Source organism: Neofelis nebulosa, chromosome 2 (genome assembly GCF_028018385.1).
Source record: "Neofelis nebulosa isolate mNeoNeb1 chromosome 2, mNeoNeb1.pri, whole genome shotgun sequence".
NCBI classification, from domain to species: domain Eukaryota; kingdom Metazoa; phylum Chordata; class Mammalia; order Carnivora; family Felidae; genus Neofelis; species Neofelis nebulosa.
In genome coordinates, this window is record NC_080783.1 from 216909520 (window position 1) to 216930341 (window position 20822).

Consider the following 20822-nt stretch of genomic DNA (forward strand, 5'->3'; position numbering starts at 1 on the left):
CAGAAAAAAACCCCATCGCTGCCTCCTTACCCCACTTTGCTTCTCAGAACACAGAGTCTCTCCTGCTGCTGTCTCTCCCCTAGCCGTCTCTTTACAGCTTCGTTTCCCAAAATGTAGTTACAGATCTGCATTAAAAAAATGATCTGCCTTGCCTCCTAGCCCAGGGGTCAGCGAGCTGCAGCCCGAGGGCCAAATCCCCACCGCTCCCTGGATTCATGAGTTTTGTTGGACACAACCATCATCACTGCCTCACGTGCGTCTTTTGTCTGTTTTGGTGCTACAAGGCCAGCTGAGTAACCGTGACGAGGCTTTGTGACCCACGTTTAAAATGGTTACCAGCTGGCCTTTCCAGAGAGTTTGCTGACAGCTATTCTTTGCCAGAGGATGGAGAGGGGGAAAGGAACAGGAGGGAGAAAAGGTACCACGCGATGAGGCTGTCTGCCTAGGTGCTGGCTCTGCGTCAGTTGTGCAGAGCAGCTCAGCTCCCTGTGCAGAAGCCCAAACTCCGTTCCGCCCCTCGGTCGGGCAGTACACGCCGGTCACGGTCACGGGGAGACAGAAAAGCCAGGGGAACCTGCTGGGTCCTGTGAACAACCCAGGAGTCGCTCTGGCTCAGCTACAGACGGATCTGCCTTCCTGGGCGGGCTCTCCTCGGGGACAGAGTGGCTGCCGGTGGCTCCAGGCGCCCTGCCCGTCCTCCTGACCGCTCGGCGGAGAGAACGCCGCCAGCAGGCTCGGCCGAGGCCCCGGGGTGGAGCCGCGCTGGCTGGTGGGCCCGGGCCCAGGCCCCTGGTGCCAGTCACCAGAGGAAGGGAAAACGGAGGCCGGGCCGGCCTCGGAAAGTTTTCACTTCCGCCTGAAGACTCCTTCTGCGACGTCAAAAGGAACTGGTCTACAAAAATTCACCATTACAGCCAACTTGGTTGGTATTTTTTAATAGCACGTTAATGATACGCAATTAACAAATGAGAGAACATCACAGCCTCTTAAATCCTTGCTTTTATGCCTTTCCTTCTTCTGTGACAAATGTGTTCACTGTTCGTTCACCTCAGCAGCCGTATCAACAGCTAACAGCTGCAAGTGAGGCTGATCATGAACTTGATTTCACAAACAAAAAAGGGGAAACCAGAGATAAATGAAAACCATCAGGAGCTCGCTAAATGCCATCTATGGTGCAATCCAGGTTCAGGACCGTCGGGGGGGACACGAGGCAGGCGGGGAAGCCCCATGCGGCTGCCGCCACCGGCCCACACCGCTGGGGGCAGTGACCACGCTCCTCCGCGCGGTGACGGCTCCTTTCGCTTAAAGTGAACACGGGGACAATGACTGCGGACGGCCCGTTTCTCTAACTCCTTCTTGAAGGTTTCCGCTCTAATCCTTAAGCACGAGCGGGGCCTTCACTTGGTCAGCCACGTCCTTGCCGCTCAGCGCTTCAACAATCGCAAGAGCAAACTCGAAGCTGGTTCCAGGCCCGCGGCTGGTGAGGATCAGGCCGTCCTTCTCCACGCGGTTCTCGGAGTAGCTGTAATGACCTTCGGAGGAAGAACAAGAGAGGGTTACATCCGAACGGGCTCCGCTGGGAACACTATCACTCTGCCCTGCAATTCAAATCCCCGTTACCGCACAAGATGGGTCTCACAGAAATTTCCAAAACCCCAAAACCAAACCCCATGACAAGGGTAGCTGGACGAGGCGGCGGCGGCCCGGCCCCGCGCGGAGATGCTACGGCGGCGTGTGCAACGGAGGGAGAGGAACTGAAGGCCGCGGCGAAATGACACGAACACACGGAAGTCAAGTATGGTTGCAGAAGACCTTGTAAGTGGGCGGGGCAGCGGGAGGGAGGCCGAGCGTTCACATTTCTGTCACCAACCAACGCTCAAGGGTCCGCCCTGTACACTGAAGGGGAAGCCGAAGGGGCCCCCCGAAACGTGCCGCTTTGGTACAGCGACTACTTTGGGCTGAAGGCACCGGACAAACGGCAACTGCAGGAAGAGGCTTTCTCTGAGCCCCCCTCGCCCCCGCCCTGCCTGAAGACAGGTCCTAAGGGACTCGGCCGTCGTGTCCCTTCCGGGAGCCCATCAGCCAGGGAGGATGGACTCTTGTCCCAAGAAGAGAGGAGACCAGAAGTGGACACCAGACAGACTCTGTCACAAACCATCCCACCTCCCATCTAGTCTCCCAAGGGCGCCTTCATCTTTCCTGAAAATCACTCAGGTCTTCTGAAAGGCCTACGTCCCTGCTCCCCCTTCCCTACAGACTGCCTGTCACACAGACTCCTGTCACATGGACTCCCTGTCACACGGACTGCCTCCATCACGCACAGACTCTATCTCAAAAACAAACTAGCAAAAATAAGGGGCGCCTGGTGGCTCAGTCGGTCATGATCTCACGATTCGTGGGTTCAAGCCCCACGTCGGGCTCTGTAGGGACAGCTCGGAGCCTGGAACCTGCTTCGGATTCTGTGTCTCCCCCTCTCTCTGTCCCTCCCCAGCTCACCCTCTGTCTCTCCCTCTCTAATATAAATAAACATTTAAAAAAACATTAAAAAAAAAAACAACTAGCAAAAACAACACAGAACACACAGGGAGGAGGTGTGTGGAAGGAGAAACACCACTCATTTCTCAGGAACCACTTTCCTTCCGTGTCCCCCAATTGGCTTTTGGGGGGAAATACAGTAAAACCAGCATATGCTTCTCCTATGTCCAAATTCAGTGGATGATGGGACATCTGGGCAGATCACAGCCACAAAGCTGGGAACCTTCAGCATCAGCTCCCCAAGACCTCCCCTTCCACACACGTGGTCACCAAACCCTCCTAGTGCACAGGCCACCCGGCCCTAAGTCCTCGGGAGGAGCCGCACCCCCGCGACCCGGCCCCCCGGCTCCCACTGCCCAGAAAGCTCTCACCTCCTCCAGCGCCCCTCAGAGGAGGCATCTGTGACCGCTCCCCAGATCAGGCCCCCGGATCGCACCACCGGGGCCCCCGGCACTGACGGGACGTGAAAACAGTGTGTCTCCTGCTTTACTGCCTGCTCTTTAAAAGGCCGGGCCCTCAGCCACCCCACGTGGCCTAGGACACTGACGGACCCGCGGAGGTGCCCCCAAGCATCAGGTGAACGAATGAACATCCCTCGTTGCCTCCTCTCTGCATCTGCGGCCTTCACGCAGGATCTCCGTGTTCCGGCCCTGCCTTCCACCTGTCCTTCCCTCCACTCTCTGCTCAGCGCCACAAAAAAGGTCACCTTTCCAAAGTGCACGTCGGAGCTTATCCAGTTCTGTTCCCAGGAGAGGCCTTTGCCTACTTTCTCCAGCACCTAAAGGCGACTCTGTTCCACATCCCGGCGGGCACGCCCTCTGGGTCTGGCCTGCACAAAGACTGGACCAGAAGGAACCAAAGGGGAGACCGAAAAGAACTTGCCATCCAGGTGGGAGCTCATGGTGACCTGGGTGGGGCCAGGGGTGACAGGGAAATGAAAGTGTGAGAAATCACGTAGAAAACAAAATGCCCACAACTCTGAGCAGGACTGAACACGGGGAGGTGGTGAAGAGAACTCCCAGCTGTATGTCCTACAACTGGGTGGATGGTGGCACCACACAGAGACCAAAGACACAAAGAACAGGCTGAGGGGAGGGGCCGAAGCCCACAAGGTTGCCTGGTCGCACCGCCAGCCCTGAGACTAGTCTCCCCCTACTGCCAGATTCAGTGCCCGCACCACCGGGCTCTCCCATCAGATAGCTTGGGCTTGTTCCTTTTTCTGTTCTCAGAGTCACGGAGGAGCCCAGGAAATGCTTGTTCGATGTCTACAGACAGAAAATCGTCACCTGATCCAATGAGCCCCTTAAAGCAGAAGTGATATGCTTCCGCCGTATTCACGAGCTTCAGGGACCACACGATGATGTTCACGTCCTTTCCAAGTGGTGGAGACCTTCAGCAGATTAGGTCTTCCTGTCCTCGTTACAAATCCAGTCACCCGAGGGACGCCCGGGCAGCTCAGTCAGTTGAACATCTGACTTTGGCTCAGGTTATGATCTCACCGTTCGTGCTGACCGGGCAGAGCCTGCTTCGGATCCTCTGTCCCCCTCCATCTCTGTCCCTCCCTTGCTTGCTCTCTCTTTCGAAATTAAACAAACATTAAAAACAAAAATCGAGTCACCCACTGAAATAACGAAATACAGCACATGAACGTCTTCCTAGGGGTCGGTCAGTTAAGCATCGGACTCCAGCTCAGATCACGATCTCCTGGTCTGTGGGTTGGAGCCCCGCCTCGGGCTCTACGCTGACAGCGCGGAGCCGGTTTTGGATCCTGTGTCTCCCTCCCTGCCCCTCCCCTGCTCGCTCGCTCTCAAAAATAGACACTGAAAGACAAATTTCCTAGTTACCCTGCCGCAGAGGAAGAGCATCTCTGGGTTGACCATCTAACCTCATTTACTGACGGCTGAACCAGGCCGAGACATCTTCAGATGCCCAACCAGGAAACCCACCGGGTCTCGTCTTCCAGGGCGGCGAGATGCACGGCCTGGACTGGGGCTGGGTGAGGCCATTTCTGAACGGCTCGCTGAACGCTCTCTTCGTGGGTAAAGTATTACAACCACGGCTTGCACCAGTTACAGACAATTCAAGGTTCCAGGACTCTTTTCAAAATTCCAGCCCGAAGAGCAGGTCTACACTCGCCGGCTACCTCCACCTAGCGGCGACGCCAGACAAGGACACCATGCGCCCCAGGGCCAGCGAGGCAGGTGGGCACGCCTCAGCCGACTTGGATTCACGAACTCTGCAAATCCACACCCCACATCCACTGGCACAAAGCATTAGTTGCTGACTTTTTAATTTTAACCAAACGCTCCAGAGCCAGGAAGGAAGTCTCTTCAGAGCAGCAGCAGCCAGGGAGCCTAGACACGAGGGGTCGGCACCTAATGGCTGCTTTTTATTGGTCAGTGGCTCCTCAAGGGAGTAGTTGCTGGAGAGACCCCAAGTCCCCGAGAGCCCGAGACATTCACTATCTTGCCCATTAAGAAAAGTCACCGACCTCTGGGAATGGCAGCCCTGGGTTCCAATTCCAGGTCTGCCATTTAGTAGCTGTCCCATCTCGCTAAGCCTCGCCTTTCTCTTCTGTAAAATGGGGGTGACACCAACCCCCGGGGCTGCCACGGGAGTCCGATCAAGTGGAAGGCCCGGACAGAGCGGTGGTGTTACTGCAGCAGGCAGCAGCCGGGGGAGGACGGCCGTTCACCGCCGTGTTCCCAGCGCTTGGCCCGGAGCCGGGACCGACCGGCCCTCTGCCCCCAGCGCGGGCTCACGCCAGGCCACGTTCTGGGTGCGTCACACACACTGACTCACGGAGCCTGTCAACGACCCTGTGAGGCGAGGGCTACTGATATCCTTAGGTGTCAGGATGGAAACCGGGGCCGGGAGGGGGAAGGAGCCCGCCCACGGCCGGCCCCACACTGCCTGGCCCAGGGGCACAGCCCTTCACTGCTCACCTTCGTGACGGGGGGCTTCGGGTGCTTTCGAGAACAGACACATAGGAAGCGAAAAAGACTATTAAAAGACTATTAAAAGACTTCTTCATTTAAAAACCGAGACACGGGAAGACTGCGTCCTTCAGACCGGATTGCTTATGTGAGTAAAAGTTTCACGCCGCTCTGCCAGGTACGTGAGGAGGACCAGGGCCCCCAGGAGTGAATACGGCCTCACTCCTCAGGCGCCCTGAGAGGGCAGATACTCAACCGGTCTTTCCCCACAGGAGGACTCACCGGCTGAACCCAGCACCTCGTAACTTAACGTGCGCGGGAGCCGCACTGGGACAGAGGTGGGCCCGAGCTCCAGCCCGACTCCGGGCAAGTGGCCCGGCCTCCGGGAGCCGGTGTCCTCTTCCGGGAAGCCAACAGCTGCCTCGCTGGGCACCGGGGCCCGGGAGGCTCCGTGGAGATAATGCCCGCGAGTGCACCTGACCAGCGCCGAGAGTTAACGACCTAAGCTTTCCTGTTCCCAACCCACCTCCGTGTTCTTGAGGTAGGAAAATAGACACAACAGATCCACATTCGGATAAAGGAGGAACGTGGCCGACTGGACGCGTCCCCCCCCAACATGTCGTAACCACTAAAGGAAGCCTGATTCCAATCTTTCCGACTCTCTAAAACCCGTCCGTTAGCCCCGAGTACGTTACATGCCCACGTTAGAAACGCCCGGCAGCCAGAGCCCTCTGTAAAAAATCCCCACTTTTCACACAGATGGTTTTATCGACAACTGAGGATCCAGCAGCTCCAAAAAAGTGATAGGTATTTAAGAAAATACTACCTCGGATCATGTTTGAAAATATTCTGAACATCCAACACCAAGAGCAAACCCTGACGTAAATGACGGATTTGAGGTGGTGATGCCGTGTCCGTGCAGATTCATCGACTGTGACAAAGGTACCGCTCCGGCGAGGGAGAGGAAGGCGAGGGAGACCGCGTGTGCGGGCAGGGCGTGCGGGAGGCCTGCGCTTTCGGCTCCATTTTGCGGCGAGCCTAACACTGCTCTAAAAAGCAGCACCTCTTCGTTAAAGACAAAGCAACAGGGGCGCCTGAGTGGCTCAGTCGGTTGAGCGGGTCAGGATCTCACGGCTCGTGAGTTCGAGCCCCACGTCGGGCTCTGGGCCGACGCCTCGGAGCCCGGAGCCGGCCTCGGATTCTGCGTCTCCCTCTGTCTGCCCCTCCGCTGCTTGCACTCTGTCTCTCGCGTTGTCTCAAAAATAAACATTAAAAAAAAAAAAGACAAAGCAACACCGTGCAAATGCGCCACCTGGCCCGGCCGTGAGAAGATGACGAAGAGATGTTACCCGCCTACGTTGTGTGAGGTCAGAATGAGCCTCGAGTGGGGCTGAGACCGGGGACAGAATCTACCGCCGCCTGTTTCCCAGTCAGCTGCCGCCATTACTGTTTCCTCTTCTGGTCCATTGGCTGGTGTTTGGCTGGCGATGTTTCACACACGGCCAGCCTCCCGGTTTCCTTGCTGGCTCCATGCCAGCCGAACCACTTCTGGCTTCTACCTGGAAATTTCAGACGCTCTTGCAATCATCCACAACAGCTTTCTTTCTCTCTGCAAGTTCCAGAGTCTCTGTCTCTCTGGCGCGTGCACTCCAGGGACAGATGGCAGAGGGAGAAGCCACCTGTCTGACAAAAGACACTACCTGGCTGGTGTTCCGAGTGTCACACTGAGAAGCCGTGGCTGTTACTGAGGGAGCGTCGTCACACAGTTGTACGTTTACGTGGCTGGTTACACTGCGCTGTCATTAACTGCACGTTGCCTTCTGGTTTTAAATTCGACGTGTGTGTCCTGTGTCTGTAAGCGGTTCCCTCCCGGAGGACAGAGACCATGGCAGGCTCTGCACTGTGAGCGCAGAGACCGATCCAGGGCTCGAACTCCTGAACCGTGAGCTCAGGACCTGAGTTGAGATCAAGAGTCCTACATTTAACAGACTGAGCCACCCAGGCGCCCCAATGGCGTGCTTCTTTTACAGCCTCTGAGTAAGTAACCGGTCACGCAAAGAATTAAAGAGATACCCGACAGATTACTCTCGTGCCCCCAGAAAAGGATACAATCTTAGGTTTAAAAAGCAAGCTGCAGGGGTGCCTGGGGGGGCTCAGTCAGTTGAGCATCCAACTTCTGATCTCTGTTCAGGTTGTGATCCCAGGGTCGTGGGAACGAACCAGTGTCAGGCCCCATGCTGGGAGTGGAGCCTGCGTAAGGTTCTCTCTCCCCCGCTCTGCTGCTTCCCCGTTTGCACTCGCTCTTTCTCTCTCAAAAAAAAAAAGTTGCAGAGCGATATACTTAACAGACTTCATTTGAATAAAGTTATTAAACTACAAAGGATAATGAATGTATGTGGAGAAAATTCTAGAGTTACACAAGAAACTTTCTAACAGAAATTACCTCTGAAAAGCAGAAAGGGGGTGAGGAAGAAAGAGAAAACGCAAATTTATGTTTTTACTTCACCCCCCTTTTGCTCTGTTTGCACTTTTTACCATGAACAGAAATTGTTTTTATAAAAATAAATGAAAGTTAACAGTCTAGCTGGTATTTATGAAAGAAACATGTCACCTAAGGAACAGACCTGCCACCCAGGGAGAGAGCAACATTCACTTTACTTTGGACTGTGGGCAAAAGGGCATCTTCTGAAATTGCTGTCGAGGTTTGAAGTTTACCCTCAAGTGTCTGGCAAGGTGGTAAAAACCCGAGTCAGCCTGGCATTTCATAACCACGCCCATCCAGGACGACCGGGGCTCCGGCTGGCCTCTGCTCGTCAGCCCTTGCGCCCCGTCAGGGCGCACACACGGGCACGCGCGCCACCTCCCCCCACCGCTCGCTCCCTCTCCGGCTGCGACACTAGCGAAGCAGGTGAGGAACACGCCAGGCCTCAACCCGCGGAGAGTCCCTCTGCGTAAGGCGACCAGGCGGGACACAAAGCTGAATCACAGCTTTCTGAGAAGGTCTTTCCGTACGTGAAAACAAGCACAGGGGCGCCTGGGCGGCTCGGCAGGTTAAGCGTCTGACTCTTGGTTTCGGCTCAGGCCATGCGTTCGAGCCCCGTGTCGGGCTCCGCACTGCCGGTGCGGCGCCTGTCAGGATTCTGTCTCTCCCTCTCTCCCTGCCCCTCCGCCACTCACTCTACCTCTCTCAAGAAAAACTTTAAAAGGATGCTTTAAATACACAAAATATAAGCACATACTTACTCCCATTCATCATTTTGTCTTTAGCAAGCGGGTGTGTCGTAACTTTGCTTCCAAAACCTACTTCGTGAGCCAAGAGAGCCGTAGGACCTGAAAAGAAGGTTAATAAAAAGACTTAAGTGCGGATATAAAAAAACTAATGGTTTAAAAATTGCAACGGAAGAATTTTTCAAAACCAGGAGGGTCTCACCAAACATATCCTGATGATTCTGAAATTAAACACCTTTTAGTATGAGAGGCACGGTTTGTTTCTAATAGACCATCTGCTGAGCACATCTGGCAGAAGTGTACAAACTCAAAACCCTTCACCAGCCATCTCACCAAATGATACGGAGCAGCGTCACATAAACAGTGTGTGGTCCCTCAAGGAACGGCAGGCAAGCTTGCCGGGGATACCCGGAGGGGAGACCACCAAGGCCCCACTCTCAGCAAACGGAAGATTAAGTCACACACTAAAGGCGGCTGGCACTCTCCAAACTTCTGGACTTGACTGCTACTTCACGGACTCATTTTGGTTTTCTACTTAAAAATGAGCACTCACTCATCCGTCCATCCATCCGTACCTCCCAGGTGACCAGGACACTGTCCAGCCCTGAAGAAGATATACCTGTGAAATGCCCAGAAATCTGGAGACACAAAGGCACCAGCGTTTCTTTATTAATAACCACTAAAGACCATGCACAGATGTCCGCTTCTGATCCTCTAAAATACGCAGCTGCTAACAGATTTTGATCCCAATGTAGTCACTGAAAATGGTCAATTTCACGGAGAATCACAACCATATTTTGTACGTAATGTTTCTCAGATAAGGACTACAACAAAGACATTTTATGACTGTCATGTTACCTTGGAAGTTATAAAAAAAAAAAATTCTACCTTTCTTCTCTAAGCCTCACGTCACACCTAGAAAAACATGCTTCAGAACAGCAACGTGACCCTCAAAACAGGTCAGGATGCAACGCCGTGGCTGGGACCCGAGGACAGAGCCCGTACGCTTCAGCTTCAGCCACCCCGCCCACCTGCTCTGACCTTTCATTTTTCAACCCAGTTCCAAGGAAAAGGGAGCTACAGACTACACCTGCCGGCTAGATCACAGCAGCTGCACACAGGAAGATCAACAAATACTGCTTAATTACATAAGCTTTCCACCTGACAGGCCAATCCCGATTTATATCTCCTAAATCAAAGTCCTCAGATAGATCTGATGTCCCTCTCACCTTATTTTTACCCTATGTACGAGACAGCTGTGTATGGTGGCAAATTTTAAGTCTGTAAAGACTGAATAATTATCACTCAATATCTATGTGAATGGACTCATCAGTTTCCCTTAATTCTTACACTGTGAGATGTTAAGAAGTAAATAACTACCTACATGATCTTGTATTTTATGAAAGCAAACCTCCAGAGGTGACCGTACAGTGAGGAGAACAATCGCTCGTACGGTAAGTTAGAAATTTTTAGGCTGCTCCCTTCAGTTGATGAAACTGCTGCCTACGGTAATGTTAATAAATTTACGTTTCGGCCAAACGTAGGGTGAATAAGCCATCACTAAAGTCCTGATAAGCCCATAATTTCTGCTTTCTGAAGCTTAAGAATCCTATTTGGAGAATTCGAGAAGAAATATTTAACTCCCATTACTTGACATTCTGGCAGATGAAAATATTGCTGCGTGTATGCGGGGATCCGGCTCTGAGCCAGAGCCGAGAGCACAGGGCACCGCAGCGGGAGCCCCTGGGCAGCCAAGACACTACGGCCAACAGCGCCACCGTGTGGTGACTCACGCAGACAACACGTCGGTCACCCCAGCTCCTCCAAGCCCTTGGAGGTTGTACCTAGACCCAGTCTCCAGGCTCCTTTCCCTCCAGACCCAGAATGAATCTCATTTTACTTTCTTATCCAGAGAGTCTGCCCTCCAGTTTCTGTCTCAAGCAATCAATACTTGGGGCTAAGCCAACAGTCTTTCAGTTCAGTAAGCAGCCCCCGGTTCCTAACTGCGACACTGAAGAACCACCTTATTTTTCACCACACTTCCTACTTTTTCTGCAGCACCAGAAGGCCAGGCAGTACAGGATATTCAACGATACAAACATCATATTAGAGCGCTGTTTATGTCAACAGCGATTTAAAGGATTCTAAAGTGTAAGCTCCTTAGCACGGCATTCGAGCTGCCTGAGCACAAAACAGTGAACCAGATATGGCCAATCATCCAGCCACCTCAGTGATACAAAAGAACAAACCCACGTGTGGTTTTTCCTTTCAGCAGACTCATAAGGGAACAAATCCAGACTAAACCCTTCCTTAGGTTAGAGAACCTAAGAATGAGGCCGTGGCCAGGGGCTGAGAGTGACTGGACCAAGTCCTCGTACATCGAAGAGGACCTGAGACCCCCACCCAGAGAGTGGCACCTGCGCGGGCGGTAGGGACCGCAGGGTCCTCCAGCGAGGACAGACCTGGGCCCCCAGGGCAGGTCAAGAGGCTGGTGCTGACTGGAACACAAGGACAGGGCCTGCCAGAGTGGTCACCTCTGTGGTCCCTCCCAGGCTCCAATGCAGGGGTCCTCGGACATCCGGGTCTTTAGGAACCCCCCTGAGCTTTTACGTGAGTTACATCTACCTGTAACTGCCGCGTTAGAAGTCAGAAATTACAACTGGGACATTTTGACGACACAAGAATGCGGGAGCACGTGTGCCACACCCCAATGGTGGCATCATCACACTCTCCATAAGAAGGAAAAGGACAAATAACATCAGTATCTGCTTTCACCTTATGACGCCTTTGAAAGAGCTCTGAGAACGTCTGCTGTAATGCAAAGTCCCCAGGGTCCCCGACTTGTAACTTCCTTAACAGATCCACTGTACTGAACAAAACGCTGTCATCTTATCAAACCATCCATCCATTCATTGATTTACTTGCTCTTTTGACAAATGTCTCAGAGAGACCTATAACAAAGAACTGCACTCTGGAAAAATGCAAGATGGCGGGATATCATGATACTGGAGCATTAAGAATGGATTTCATGGTGGTTCCAGAAAACAAAGTATTACTGACTTCCAAAGATGTGGGGACATCCAGGAAGCACGAACAACCTTCTTCTTCTAACTTACGTGACAGATAGTACAGTGCCCGAAACCAAACATTCCACACTGAGGACCAGGCGGAAAGCACCCGAGGCCTCGGAACCCGCAGGGCAGGCACAGGACAGAGTTGTTATGTTCACGTCCGACCGATTCTTGCTGACTGGTGCTGGCAGACCTAGTTTCTGGCATAGAGATTTGCTGTAACAAGCTGTTTACTGAATTCCAGAGGGCGTTATTTTCCTCAGAGGTCAACCAGAGACGGAAAACATGTAGTTTCACAGAACGCAGACCAAAAAGCACAGAGAAGCAGAAAAGAGAGCTGTACTCATTTCTGAAATGACACTGAGTTCATGCCGCCCAAGCTAAATATGCCCATACAGATGCCCTGCACGCTCTGTGAAGGGAAAAGAAGTATCTAGAACAAAATCTCACAATTAAAGACTACCCCATCACGTATTTTTGGGAGAAATCCAACAACACATTTTAACACAGGATGGTTCTGCACGTTACCTGCACAGATAGCGGCAATAAGGCCCTTCCTTTTTTCTTGTTCCTTCAGTATCTCTTTCACAGCAGCAGACTATTCAAAGAAAACCCAAACACATCAAGTTATCATTAAGCCACAGCCAATGGCCAGCTGGAAACTGGGAGAGAATCTGCTTTTAGTTTAAAATGCAAGATCTTCAATCAATTTTCTAATAGTATTTCTAAATCATTAATAGAAAAATTCTCAAATTCATAGTTTCTACATTTTTAAACCTAATCAAGGTGTTTGTTACAGGAGAAGGGCATTCTTTTCTTAAAGGTGTTTAAAGATGAGACGAGAAGAGCAATTCCCCTTGGGTACGCTGACCCCTGCCGCTTTGTGCTCCGCGAGGAAAGCGGGGGGGGGGGGGGGGGGGGGACATGTGGTGTCTGGAGTGTTTTCAGAAGGCAGAGCCAGGAACAGGGCCCAGCAGAGTCCCAAACGTCTGATTCAACCTGCCTTGCGCGCTTCTGTCTCTTGCCCCTCCCTCCCCTCTCTCTTCCCGCAGGTGGACTCGATGAAGACTTCGATGAAGAAGCAGGGGCCTATTCCGATGCCATTTTCATGCAAGCTGGCATTTCCAGCCTCTGCAGCACCCCCCGCCCCGCAGCCCTAGTGTTGAGCAGACAGCCAGTCTCTTATCTTTCTATGCTTAAACCTTCATAAGACACAAAATTAGGTTCATTTTTCTACTGTGGGGGAGGAAAAAAGAAGTCTTACATTCGGACTGTATTCACAGAATCTGTTCCCAAATTAACTGTTCCACCAATTCTGCTTACTCATATAGTAAATGTCATTAGGGACGTTTTTCCTAAATAAGCTACACCACCATTTTGTTCACTTCACCTGTTTCTAGTTTCCTCCCAGCCTCCTTCCTGAAATATTTTAGTAACAACAAAACCAACAGAACACGTGCTGAAGTACTTCCTTTACACGGTTTTTACCTCAGATAAATTCTGTGCACCCAGGTTACCTCCCGGCAGAACCACTACGTCGTAAGGTCCCTGTAGTTTCAAAACAAAACAAAAAAAGTAAACAAACACTTTTCATCTGAGATGTGCACTAAAGTGATAGTCCGATAATACTTTCACATTTTAAACGTGGGTCATAGCAAAAAACTGTTCATGGAAGCGCAGCTAAACAAATTAAGGTATATATCTCTATGATGGAATGTTGTTGTAACTAGCAAAAAATCTGAATATAGTAACAGGAAAGGATGCCCGTGTTGCAGGATGACAGGGGTAGCATGATCTCATTCTTGTAAAAAGGGAGGAAAAAAAGGGGGCGCTTGGCTGGCTCAGTCGGTGGAGCACGAGACTCTGGATCTCAGGGTTGTGAGTTCGGGCCCCATGTTGAGCGTAGAGCTCGCCTAAAAAAAAAACGCAGATGTGTGTGTATGTCCCTGACACACACGGGGTCTACAGGTACCCACACACGGAAGAGAGCTCAGCTGCTAATGAGATGTGGTGTGGGATGGTGGGGCGAGGACAATGAGAACGGGGACATTTAACATTTTCACTCTGTAGGTATACACGGTCTACACGCATTATTTTTTCAACGATAATGTACACAGTAATAAAAATAATTAAAAGAACAATTTCAAGTAAAATGCACAGAAAAAGGTTTTTTACCTCTATGAAAAATGGAACTTAGGGGAGAATAATGATACAGTATTTTAGTATCCCAAACACCTAACATCCTACAAATCTGCTGATTCCAAACTTGATTCAATTCATGAAATGGAATTTGATGTAACAATACTTTAAGATGTTAAAAAAAATTTTCAAAAGTTTAGTCATTAGCATTTTAAAAATTTAGTACATACTTAGTGCAACATATACTACTCAGAATTACTCAAGACTATGAACATTCTGCTGTTTTCAAACCAAGCAAAACTACCAATTAAACAAAGTATGAAGTACAGAATTTCTTTCACTCCTTTTAGAATCTGATAAACAGACACCAAAGGTAACCACGGTTCTAAAATACCCAGACACCACAAGATGAAAAAGACCAGAGAAGAGCGAGTATTGACTTCTACTCGGCCACTCGAAACATGCTATTTAGAATGTTTTCAACAATTTTTATGTAAATACCAACATTCCTGTACCCCACAATCCGGCACTGAACTATGTGAATTTATTAGAAAGGAATAAACTTTTCTCTATGCATCTGAGGCCGGCTGAGCATGGGAATCATGCTCCGGGTTCCTCAGCAGGGCACAAGTGGCCGTCCATGAGCTGCCTCCACTTTTTTTTCTGCCACATCTATGCCCTGAGAGCACAGAGCCCACACCCCTATCACACTGGCCATTAAGCAATGAACTACATAAAAGGGTGTGCAAAAGCATCTGTGCACATGTGGGTGAGCTTGCGTCTGAGGACAGGGCCCTCAGCTCTTGACAGATTCCCGGTGTTAGCTGCCACCAAAGGTAACTGTCAACATAAAGTGACACTATTTAACAACAATTCTTAATGCTCCCTTAATCCCACCACTAATCAACTACGAGCTGTTCACATAAAATGAATCACATAACTATGTCTGGAACACTGAAAAAGGAAAGGCAAAAAGGAACTTTTGCATAAAGAATAAGAAATGAGGGGCGCCTGGGTGGCTCAGTCGGTTATGCGTCCGACTTCGGCTCAGGTCATGACCTCACCTGCTTCGGATGCTGTGACTCCCTCTCTCTCTGCCCCTCCCCTGCTCACATTCTGTCTCTCTCTCTCTCTCAAAAGTAAATAAACATTTAAAAAAAAAAGAAATGAACAGGAAATGTGGCAGGTGATTCCTTCTATCAGGTACGTCATAACAGGAGGCTAAGCTGCCTGCGAAGCCAGAAGAATCCTGATGAAAACATCCCACCCCCCCCACCCCCCCCAGCCAGCACAGGCAGTAGGGAACTGCCAGATTCCATGGATACAAAAAAGGGAGAGTCCCTGACTTCCCAGGGCTTATTATAGTGGGGAAGACATCCAAGCAAAGTAACTTTCTTAAAATAAGTCTGTGCTCACAGCCTTAGATGTAGTCAAAAGACAGTTCAAGAAACTGACAAAGAAGGCACAGGAGGGAGTAATTCCAGGTGTGGACAACAAACCTCTTTTTTTGCATCTTCCAGACTGGCATCCGGACAAATGAGAACATCTCGGCTACACTGTACCGGGTCTTTCCCAGCCAGACCCGCAACGGTGACTTTAATCTAGGAGAAAGACATCATCACATTTAACACTGAAACATAAATCTAGAGTAACATTTTCACAGCTGCTGCGTTTTAAAATAACTTGGCAGGAAATACTGCGACAAAACCACGCTGCCTTGCAGCCAGTAAGTTAGCTAAATATATTTAATAACCAGGTCTGTCCCAGTTTGCCTGAGACAGTCCTGATTTACAGATGCTGTCCCGGGACCTTGTCTGGTGAGTGTCCTTTCTCCCACAAGTGTCCTTTATGGTTTGGGCGACAATTACATGATCATCCTGTTAATAATCCATCTTGCAAAGTTACTGTTGTCATTTAAGTGTCATGGAATTTTCTGAAGATACAAAGACAAGTTAAAACAATGAAATCCTACTTTAGCTTGCAAAAATGTACAAAGTTGACATAAGCAAGAGCTGGTACTGGCAACATGGGAATTTTCCTACACTGCTGGTGGGTCCACATGTCGGTACTTTGGGGAGTTGACAAAATCTGGTAAGGCCAACTATGGGCTGTCCTTTGGCCTAGCAATTCCACTCTCAGTCACAAAACCTGGAAAAACTTCCACACATTTGCATAAAGAAACCCGTAGGAGAATATTACAGAACTGAAATGGCACAGAACTGGAACAGAGCAGACTGCAGCATATTCGTACAGCATAATACTAAGCAGCAATTTTAAATAAACGAAGTGCATCTGTGTGTCTTCACTTATGGGAACCAGAGAAATGAAGGTAACAGACCCTGGGACCAGACTGCTAGGGTCTGAGTACTGGCTCTTCTCCTCGCTAAGTCTACAATGTCGACACTTCATCTAGTGTCGTTGTGCCTCAGTTTCTTCAGTTGTACAATGAGAATGGCAATAACTCACAGGGCTGTTGGAAGAGTTAAACAAGTTTACGTTAAGTACTTAGAATGACACCTAGCATCAATAAATGCTATTTAAGCGCTCACTATGGATGCATATATGCATACATACACACACACACACACACACACACACACACACAGAGACACGTGCAAAATGCAACTGCAGTTTAATGCTACTTTGAAGACATGCATGGGATGGACACACACCAGTGAGGGGACAGAGCTATCTCTGGGGCAAGAAGAGGAATAGTATTGGGGAAATTTACAAAGAGGGCTGTGTAATGTTTTATTTGTTTTAAGCACCTGTTCCTAAAGGGGCACCTGGGTGGCTCAGCCAGCTGACCATCCGACTTTTGATTTCAGCTCAGGTCATGGTCTCTCGGTTCATGGGCTCAAGTCCCACACTGGGCTTTGCGCTGATAGCACATGGAGCCTGCTTGGAATTCTCTCTCTCCTCCCTCTCTACCTGCTCACATATGCACGTGCTCTCTCTCTCAAAATAAATAAATAAACCAAAAAAAATGTTTTAAAGCATCTATTCCTCTGGAAGTGGGCCTAAAAGAAACATGGCCAAATACTAACAAGTACTAAACGTGGGCAGTGAATAAACAGGTAATTATTATTATACAGTCTTCTGTATTTGTGGGTGTTTGAAATATTTTATAAAGTGCACTGAATATTATTTTATTCAAAATGACTTCAAAACCCCCAAATTTTGAAAAAGGTAGAAGACATCAGGGGACTTACTCCGGCTCGCCTCATGACATCTACAGGAATGACTGTCTCCATCTCCTCTGCTCCTTTGGCCAGGATGACCAGAGCTCTTTTGGAAGCCATTTTTGTGTTGTACTTTTTAAAGACTTAATTAAAAAAAAAAAAAAAAAAAAAGAAAGAATTAAAAAAAACTTCCATTGCAACCCTAAAGCAGCCAAAAACTTTAAGCTTAGTAACATTTTTAAGCAGGGTAACTAGGTGCCTCTTAGGGGAAAAGTTCGGAGAGACAAACATTTAAAAAAAAAAAAAAAAAAAGCACCTTAGGTTAATATTGGTTTACACAGAATTTCAACTGCTGGATTTCTGCGAGAACACAGTAAGGTTCCTAATACGTGATAGTACCACTTGGATTTCCTTCGACCATATTTTTTAAAAACCCAGTATACAGTAACACACAGGCCTTGCATTTCACACAAAGTAGGGAGATAGTTTTCTTTTTGTTAGCACTATTTCAGAGAAACGACTAAACTTAAAATTTCACGGGGAAAAGCTGCACGTAGTCTTTGGCAATTAGCCGGTGAGATTTTTGGAGGGGATTTTTTTAAGTTCCAATAACTGTACGAAAAATTCTGGAAAGTTAACGGTGTTAAATATTTTATCACACTCTTTGATGACGCAGAAAGATGGGAATCCCCCACTACATTCAACCCAACTGGATTCTCTCTCTGCACTTTGCCCTCTCGTTGCAAATGGCAGCTGCTAAGCAAGGGTCTGGATAGTTCTTAGCCTGTTCTTTTTCTGCAGCTTGTTGTCCATGCAAATCAGAAGCTAATAAAAGCACTCCCACAAACACAGCACTGGCCAGTTCCAAACTGCCGGACACCCTGCACACAATCCTGGAGGGTCCGAGGTCGCCCCGTGCGCTCCTGGCCGAAGGCCGCCCGTTCCACAGACGCGGCGGGGCCTCGTCCCTCGGCGCCCCCTTCCGAAGCCCGCGCCGGGATGCCCGCGGGCCCCTCGCCACCCTCAGCGCTCCCCAGACCCCGACCTGAACCTCGACTCTGCCCAATCCCGCGCCGGGGACGACCGAACGGAACCAGAACCGGACTAAACGGGTCGCACGCACACACGTACGCCCGTCGCCAGGGTTCACGCCCTCAGCCCCGCACTGCGCAGACGCGCGCCCCCCCGGCTTCACGTCCTGCCCCGCCTCCCCGGTACTGCGCAGACGCCCGCCGCGCAGACTTCACGTCTTCCCCCCCGCCCCCCGCCCGCCTCACAGCCCTATAATGCGCAGGCGCACGACGCCCAGCTTCTTGTTCTGCCCCGACACCCCCCCCCCCCCCGCCCCGGTATTGCGCAAACGCCCGCCGTCCAGGCCCCCACTTCCTCCTCAGCTTTGAGCTGCACCGACTCTTGCGGCTCGCTCGCTTACGTCACATCCGGCCGAGCCCACCTTGGACCGCAGAAGGTTACGGCCCGCCTTTCCGCGCCCTGACTCTGCGTCTAGGGGACGTCTCCAGTTGGAGCATCCAACGCGAGGAGAGTCCCGTGGGCTCACGCGTGCTCACGGAATCTCCCCCGCCCCGAGTGGCGCGGTCTGGCCTGCCCTCGGCGCCGCTGGAGTTAACTCGCTTTTCCCCACGGGCCGGAGGCGCCCGGCGGGACCCCTTCGTGGCGGTTTGCTTTAAACGTGCGTTTTCCTGGAGTGGAGTTGTGCCTTCTCGCTTCTGTGCACTTGGCTTTCCTTTCTTGGAGGGCCTGCCCGTGTCCCCCTTCCCCCGCACCCCCCACCTGTTCCCGACCTCGTCTCCCCAGGGCGGGCTGCAGGTCCTCGGTCTCTGGCGACTCTTAGCATTATTTGCATGCGGTAGTTTCACGTGTGCTAGTTTCTCAAAAGTTCTTTTTTTCTAAAGATCCCAGGGTGTGGAGCCCTGCTGAGCACAGGGATCTGACAGTCCCTTTAATGACATCTGTTTAAGTTATAATCTCAGATTTCGTTTTTACAAGTATGAATTGAATACTGACGCTTTTTCCAAAGTTTTTATTTATTTTGAGAGAATCCCAAGGAGGCTCTGCACTGTCAGGCAGAGCCTGAGCCTGATGCCGGCCTCGAACTCCTAAACCGTGGGATCGTGACCAGAGCCAGAACCAAAAGCCAGATGCTTAACCGACAGAGCCGCCCAGGCGCCCCTGAATGCTGATGGTTTAACCCATTTCAAAAACCAAGCTGATCAAAGTTACATTGAACAGATGGACTCCCAGCGTTGTCCCCGTGGGGTTCCATCCCTGCTGCTGCCTACCGGTAACCTTGTATTCGTTCCCTGGGCATCTTTCCAGTGTTTCCTTATGCAAGCATAAGCAAATACACTTTTTACTTCTTTCTCATGGAAATGTAGCAGATTATCCATATTGTTGTGTCCTTCACCTCGCATTGCCACCAGCTTATTAAACGAACGTGGTGGAGATCTTTCCTTATCAAAAAGAACTTCCTCTCTTTTTTCCAGATAGTATGCCATTGTGGAATGTCCCATAGTTGATTTACCGATGCCCTACTGATAAGACTTAGGTTATTTCCAGCTGTTTTTTGTACAGACAGCACTGCACTGAATAACCTTATTTATATGTCCTACTTGTGTAGGTGAAACTGGAGAGGAAATTCTCAGAAGTGTAAATACACTGGAGTAACTCCATGCAAGTTGAGTGAGTCACTTAGCACTCTCACCAGTAATATGGGAGCTCAGTCTTCTAAGTATGTCAGGTTCTTGACGTTTCCAGTTTAGATGTTAAAAACATGATTATTTTCAAGAACTAACTTACATTCCTTTGTTCGTTTACAAAGCACTTGGATAGATTTCATGAGATCCTTACAATGGTGGTGAGCACGGTTTTTGTTTAATTTTAAGAATTGTAAGTAGATTTCTTCGTGCACCACTGCGTTGTGCAAAAATTTTCGACTGTCTTTAATCTTTTGGCATTTGAAAAAGACATTTTGGGAGTTCTGGAATGACTTCATCTTTGACTATTTGCCAAGGAAGCAGGCAAAAGCCACCCGCTTTTAGTTTTGAGTATGGTGGGGAAAGAGAGGCAAGTGGTCAGATGTGTTTCAAAAAGGTGGGATTTTGGGTAGTTGGAGGAAGACCCAAGGGAAGATGGGCTGTTGGGTTCCAGTCCCCATAGCATGGGGAGACAGTAAGGAGACATCCATGCCAGTGGCCTGCTGCAGTGCGAGGTAGGACAGAAAAAGGGAAAGGCAGATGGTTTTAGTTAAAGGGAAAGCGGGAAATGAACCTGACTGAGCACTCTTGAGACATCTGCATCACCAACAAGATCTGAAATCGACCTGGGTCAGTATCAGTTTTTATCCAATGAATACATCACACGCAGCGTTCACAACTAAAGTATTACTTTTGGTAGATTGGATTATCTTTTAGAAATGTTCACTCTCTCCTCTTTGACCTGCATGAGCGGGGGATACTCCCTGCCCGTTGACTTTGCGTTTGCCCTTGTTTTCGCGAATAAAATGTTAACAGACGAGGCCCAAAGTTCTGAAAAGCACTGACCTGCTGATCAGGCGTGCTCTCTAGTAGTTCTGTGCTGCCGTAGGAAGAGCTTCCCTCCAGGGCTGCTGCTGCCCCTTCAACCCGGGTTTCAGAATGAACACAAGTGGAACAGAGCTGCCTCGGCCAACCCGCACCTGCGCCTGAAGGAGTCACCGTAGCCAAATGGTGCCC

At 50.1% G+C, this 20822-nt stretch overlaps 1 protein-coding gene across 2 annotated transcripts; it reads right to left on the bottom strand.

The window, feature by feature from the left end:
- Nucleotides 1-919: 919 nt before the first annotated feature.
- PARK7 (Parkinsonism associated deglycase) lies at nucleotides 920-18276 on the bottom strand. 2 transcript variants are annotated; one of them, XM_058719227.1, is made up of 7 exons: nucleotides 18137-18276; nucleotides 17122-17234; nucleotides 15409-15510; nucleotides 13259-13318; nucleotides 12299-12368; nucleotides 8715-8801; nucleotides 920-1532 (listed from the first exon to the last, which is right to left on the bottom strand). In XM_058719227.1, exons 2-7 carry the CDS (start codon nucleotides 17209-17211, stop codon nucleotides 1372-1374), a joined length of 570 nt encoding a protein of 189 aa, XP_058575210.1. In that variant the 5' UTR covers nucleotides 17212-17234; nucleotides 18137-18276; the 3' UTR covers nucleotides 920-1371. The 2 variants fall into 2 exon arrangements, with proteins under 2 accessions (XP_058575210.1, XP_058575209.1); XM_058719226.1 differs by having other exon boundaries at nucleotides 18143-18274.
- Between the last annotated feature and the right edge of the window lie 2546 nt (nucleotides 18277-20822).

Bases quoted from the DNA above. Each gene is read 5' to 3' on its own strand.
- PARK7 (XM_058719227.1), bottom strand. From the start codon at position 17,211: ATGGCTTCCAAAAGAGCTCTGGTCATCCTGGCCAAAGGAGCAGAGGAG. The intron at 13,319-15,408 runs GTTTGTTGTCCA...TTGAAACTACAG, and splicing joins TGGAAGATGCAAAAAAAGAG to GGACCTTACGACGTAGTGGT. The intron at 12,369-13,258 runs GTAAAAACCGTG...TTCTTTGAATAG, and splicing joins GTGCACAGAATTTATCTGAG to TCTGCTGCTGTGAAAGAGAT.